Here is a 5,363-nt window from a genome sequence, read left to right on the forward strand (position 1 = left end):
ACCTGCCAGCGCCACTCTGCATCTTGTTTTGTGATATGTTCCATTTCTATAATATGGATACATATTTAGACTTGTGTGAAGGTATATGTTATTATTGTGATAATCTAACCTCATCAATAACATGCTCCTCTCATTCAATTTTTTTCTCACAATTTCCCTGTTCATATGTAAAAAAAAAAAAAAAAAACCTATTTCTCACCAATATCCTGAACCCCAAAGGTAATATTATTTTTTGGGAAAAACATCAAAAGACCCCTCAAGGTTTGGGGTCGTTCTTAATATGGATCACCGGTTTTTAATGTTATCATTTTACACCCCATAGTTTTCAAATTCGGCCAATTTACACCGGCTGTCAAGTTCACCGTTAGATTTTCTGTTAAATTGGTGACATGGCAATTGTGGTACCCACTTTGATGCTAATCTGTGAACAAAATAATAAAAAATTCTTTAATAATATTATTAAATTAGATTTTTAAAAACAGAAAAAAAAAAAAAAATTCTCCACTCTCTCTCTCCTATCTCCCTCCCTCTCTTTGCCCAGAACTTGAAAACCCCACCCACATCTCCGACCCATCTCCGACCCATCTCCGACCACCTCCCCAGCCAACCACCATTGAAGCCATACAAACCCCACCCACATAAAGAAAAATGAAGAAGAAGAAAAAGACAATAAAGAAAAAATACTCCGAGAACCCCCACCTTAACTTGGTTTCTGATTCCTTGAGAGAGAGAGTTTTTTTTTCTATTTGTTGGGTTGTGTTTATTTCAGCATTTTTCTTGTTCTTTTGATTGTTAGCTTTATGTTCTCTCACCTAGAAGAGAAGACCAAGGAGATTAATGTTGGGCCGATCAACACAATGAGGGGACCATGTGGGTTTTTTGACGGTTGAGATTTGGCCCTTGCTGTTTCTGTTCATAACTCTAGCTTTGCTAGAGTTCAAGTAGTTAATGAGGGAGAATCTGATTCAGGAAATGAATCTAAGTTTGGAGATGATAGGCAGGATGACCAGTCATACAGGGAACTATGTGAAAATTTCAATGAAACCTGTAATTTCAAAGAACAAAATCACATGCTAGAACAAAAGGTCAAAAAACTTGATGAATTGAATGAAACTCTCAAAATGACCAAAAACAAGTTGAGTGATATTTGGTATGAGAATGAAGTTGACATGTATGAATTGTATCATAAAGTTAGCACTCTTGAAAAAGAAAATTCTAATTTCATTGAGAAGTTGAATATGCTTGAAAATGACAAATCCTTGTTTCTTCATAGACTAACTTTGTTTGAGTTTGACAAGTCATTAGTTGAGATGGTATTTGAGAAAGATATTGAGTTGCAAAACTTGTTTGTGATGGTAAAATCACTTGAAAACAACATGGTTAAACAATTTGAATCTTTTGATGCTTTACAATTTGAAAAATATAAGATTAGAACATGAACTTGAGTTGGAAAAAGAAAAAATTCAACGTTTAACCATTGGTGCTGGAAAGATTTATAAAATGCTCAATTTGGGAAAATTGTTTGGTGATAAAAAAGGTTTATGATATATAGATGAGTCTTCTACACCTTCATCATTTGCGACAATCTTGGTCAAATATGTGTTAACTCAAGAAGCTCCAAAATTGGTTCATGATCTGAACTTGGGTTTCGATTCTATGAATATTGTTTCAAAGGGAAAGTTATCTCCTCCACAATCCAAAATTGTGCTTAGTTATCACCATTGTGGTGTGAAAGGACACATCTGACCTAAGTGTGATATTTTTAGGATTGAGTCTCGAGCTACCAAAGAAAATGAGTTTAAGAGTCATGTGTCATCTTGTAAGGGGTATGTGGCTATAAAGTCAAGAGTTTGTACAAGAGGTAACAATCTTCATTGCAAAATTTGGTTTCTCAAAACCAAAAAGGTTCATTCCTACATGTCATCATTGTGACACATTAGACCAAAGTATTTTGAGCTTAGGAATTTTGAGCGAAACCCTTTTGTTCATTTCAAGAAAGTAAATGGTAATTCACTTCAAACTCAAGTGAATGATCTTCTTTATAAAGTTGTCAAAATTCCTAAGTTGATCTCTTTGCTTCGTAAAGTTTCAAAAGTGAAGCAAGTTCGGGTCAAGAAGGAAGACCATGTTCTTCTTCATGTTGGTGACTAGTTTCTTCGTGTTATGTATCTAGACCATTCTCTTGTTTATATGTGCTTCATGTCTCCTTCGATACCTGCCAGCGCCACTCTGTCAGAACCCTCAAAATATGAGAGCCGGCTTTGCTAGGAATGATGTAATTATGCATAAGAAAGAAAAATGAAAAATGTAAAGGTTCAAATATAAATGTTCAAAACAGCAAATATTACTTTATAAAAAGGGAATACATATATATCGGATGTGAAGAATGGAATATTATATGCAAACAAAAGCTTCTTTTTTTGTGAAGAATGGAATATTATATGCAAACAAAAGCTTCTTTTTTTTGGCGTTTTTCTGATATTCCAAAGTGTTTTCGAACCCATCGTACACGAAAAGCAAACAAAAGCTTCTTTTTTTCTGATATTGCAAACAGAAGTGTTTTTCTGATCCTCATCCTCATATGCATGGAAATGACCAACTTAGCCCTGTTTTTACCTATATAAGCAACAAAAGAATTGGATGGAAGACGTATATTGAAGAGATGGAGGAGTCCAAAAATGACTATATGGTCTGTGCAAGGGATCTCAAAATCATTTGGTCTAGAGACCGTCGTTACTGGCGATGGGTCAAAGAGACAGAAAACAGGTAACGAAAACTTCATTACATAACTTATGGTTTTTCATTGCAGTTACGTTGCTGAACTGTTAAATTTATGCTATCAGTAATCTCAGTCCTAACTTCGATTTCATTGCAGTTACGTTGCTGAACTGTTAAATGTATGTTGGCTAAAAGTGAGTGGAAAAGTTGAGAACTCAAACCTGTCACCAGGAACTCAGTATGAAGTTGTACTTGTGGCCAAGATGAAAACTAGAGCTTATGGATGGGATGCTCCAGTGAATTTCAAATTCACTCACCCAGGTGGTACAAAGGACTGGACCATTAATTTGGAGAATAAGTTTAAGGATAGTAAAGATCAGTGGAAAGATATTAAGTTGGGTGAGTTTATTGCATCTGCAAATCCAGGGGACATCGAGTTTTGGCTGTATAAATATGGTGGGAAATGGAAGAGCGGACTTGTTATCAAGGGTGTTGCCGTTCGACCAAAGAGCTAAGTTGCAGAATATTATTGTAATAACTAGTTGCCAAAAACTCACATTTTGCTTTCAATCTTAATGCCATCTACAGCTTCCCATTTTAGGATTTAAGGTTGATTTCTTTCCCAGTGTTAAGCTTGTAAATAACTAAATAACTGATTGTCTTTAATTTCCTATTTTCTTTCCCATAATCTTTGCAGCAGTGGTGGTTTCGATTAGCAAGAGCCATGCTGCTCATGATCATTACCATGTTTATATCAGAATTAGAAGTACAATTCGGACCCCCACCTTTTCCTGCTTAATAAATTACTTGAATTCATAAGATTATTTTCTCCTTATTTAATTCATTTAATGTTTTTTCTTATTTAGTTGTATCATTATTATCTACTATAGTTGATTAAATCACTCAATCCCAATCTCCAAATGATTTTGTTTATGAACAACATTGAGCAGTGCCAAACCCATATTATAACTACCATCACCAACTAGTTTTATTTTTATATGACTGACATAATAACTACATGCAAAATTATTTGGAGATTTATCGTTCATGATTACTCTTGATAATACATGTACTATACACATAGACATGATGAAGACAACGATCCTTTATTCCTACACTCCACCTGCCACCTGCCACAATTAATAAGTGAATTAATTCTCACATCTTTAATACACACTTTTAATTGGTTTCTGTATCTGTTCCTCTTTAATACACACTTTTAAATTTTAATTAGTTGGTTTCAATTGTGTTTTGTAGGATAATTAGTCAAAGAGAAGAATTTTGAGCATAAACGGAAGTTTCTGAGCCTCTTCTACAAAAAAAAATTTGTGAAAATTACGAACCTAATTTCTAGACCAACTTAATTAAAATTTTAATTGCAAGTATACGAAATATGTAGCAAGCAAATACGAGATCCTTTCCATAGAAGTAAATTTAAACACTTTAGTTCTAATAGATAACTTAGTTAAATTAAACAAAGATTTAAGCAAATACGAGATCCTTCCCTTAGAAATTAATTTAAACACTTTAGTTCTATTAGTTAACTTAGTTAAATTAGATGAAGATTTAAGTACGGATAAGCATACACACAACTCAAGACAGGTACACAACTTATAACCATATATTTCTTCATGGCCAAATTAAATCTTCCAAACAATCCAAGGTGATATTGCTTCAACCAATACAAAGCCTTTTTTAAACTTGTACACATGTTTCTCTTTTACTCCCCTGTCGCAGAGTACCCAAGCAGCAAGTTCGAATATACTTCTTCATTTAAGTCTCCATGTAGAAAAGTAATCTTTATATCATATTGCTACAAAGGCAAATCTAAAATTACAGCCTGTGACAAGAGGACTCAAATTCTATTAATCTTGGAAACATATGTGAAAGTTACCTCACAGTCAATTTCATAAGTCTGATTGTATCTCTTCACAACTAATCGAGCTTTATATCTTTCAATAGACCCATCATAATTATACCTAAAACCAACCCTTTTGTCATTTTAGTAATATCATTACTAATATTAACAATATATATATATATATATTGGGTTGTATTTGTCTAAGCCCACATACAGCAAGCCTTATCTAATATGGATGATAAGCTTTTAAATAATAATAATAATAATAATAAGTAAAGCCAATTATCCAATAACCTTTTCAAGTTTCAAAGCCACAGGATAAAACAATAATCTCCTAAAAGGAGTCTTAAAAAAATAGGAATTTGGCCAATCAATGAAAACTCTCAAAAGGGGTTGATGGTGTTGTAAGATGATAAGATAGAGCTCACATGTTGGAAGGGAATCTCCATACACCTTCCTGGAGTCTTCTAAATTGTTAGCCAAGGTTTTGCTTATAAAACTATAGCTTCATTCCCATTTGTATATACAGAAGAAAGACTCAATAAAATATTAGAAGAGCATTTCTATCGCTATTCTCTAAATTCTCTATCCAATTTCTTTAATTTTATAACACGTTATCAGCACAAATTTCTCCTAAATACCTGCTGAGTTCTTCTAATCAACACCAGAACAGACCACCTTGCAAAAACTCAAGCAGAGGCTTGGTGGGATTTTCTTTTGTTTTCCTAGATAACCCACTTCACAAATTCAAGAACCAGACTTGGTTCACGAAACTTCTCATGGG

General features: G+C 33.6%; 1 protein-coding gene across 1 annotated transcript; it reads left to right on the top strand.

Annotated features, from left to right (window-relative positions):
* Positions 2,634 to 3,542, top strand: LOC18768995 (protein PHLOEM PROTEIN 2-LIKE A1). Its single transcript, XM_020570315.1, has 2 exons — positions 2,634 to 2,766; positions 2,876 to 3,542. Exons 1-2 carry the CDS (start codon positions 2,663 to 2,665, stop codon positions 3,231 to 3,233), a joined length of 462 nt encoding a protein of 153 aa, XP_020425904.1. The 5' UTR covers positions 2,634 to 2,662; the 3' UTR covers positions 3,234 to 3,542.

The sequence above is a fragment of the Prunus persica genome, chromosome G8 (genome assembly GCF_000346465.2).
Source record: "Prunus persica cultivar Lovell chromosome G8, Prunus_persica_NCBIv2, whole genome shotgun sequence".
NCBI lineage: Eukaryota > Viridiplantae > Streptophyta > Magnoliopsida > Rosales > Rosaceae > Prunus > Prunus persica.

Bases quoted from the DNA above. Each gene is read 5' to 3' on its own strand.
- LOC18768995 (XM_020570315.1), top strand. From the start codon at position 2,663: ATGGAGGAGTCCAAAAATGACTATATGGTCTGTGCAAGGGATCTCAAA. The intron at 2,767-2,875 runs GTAACGAAAACT...ATTTCATTGCAG, and splicing joins GTCAAAGAGACAGAAAACAG to TTACGTTGCTGAACTGTTAA.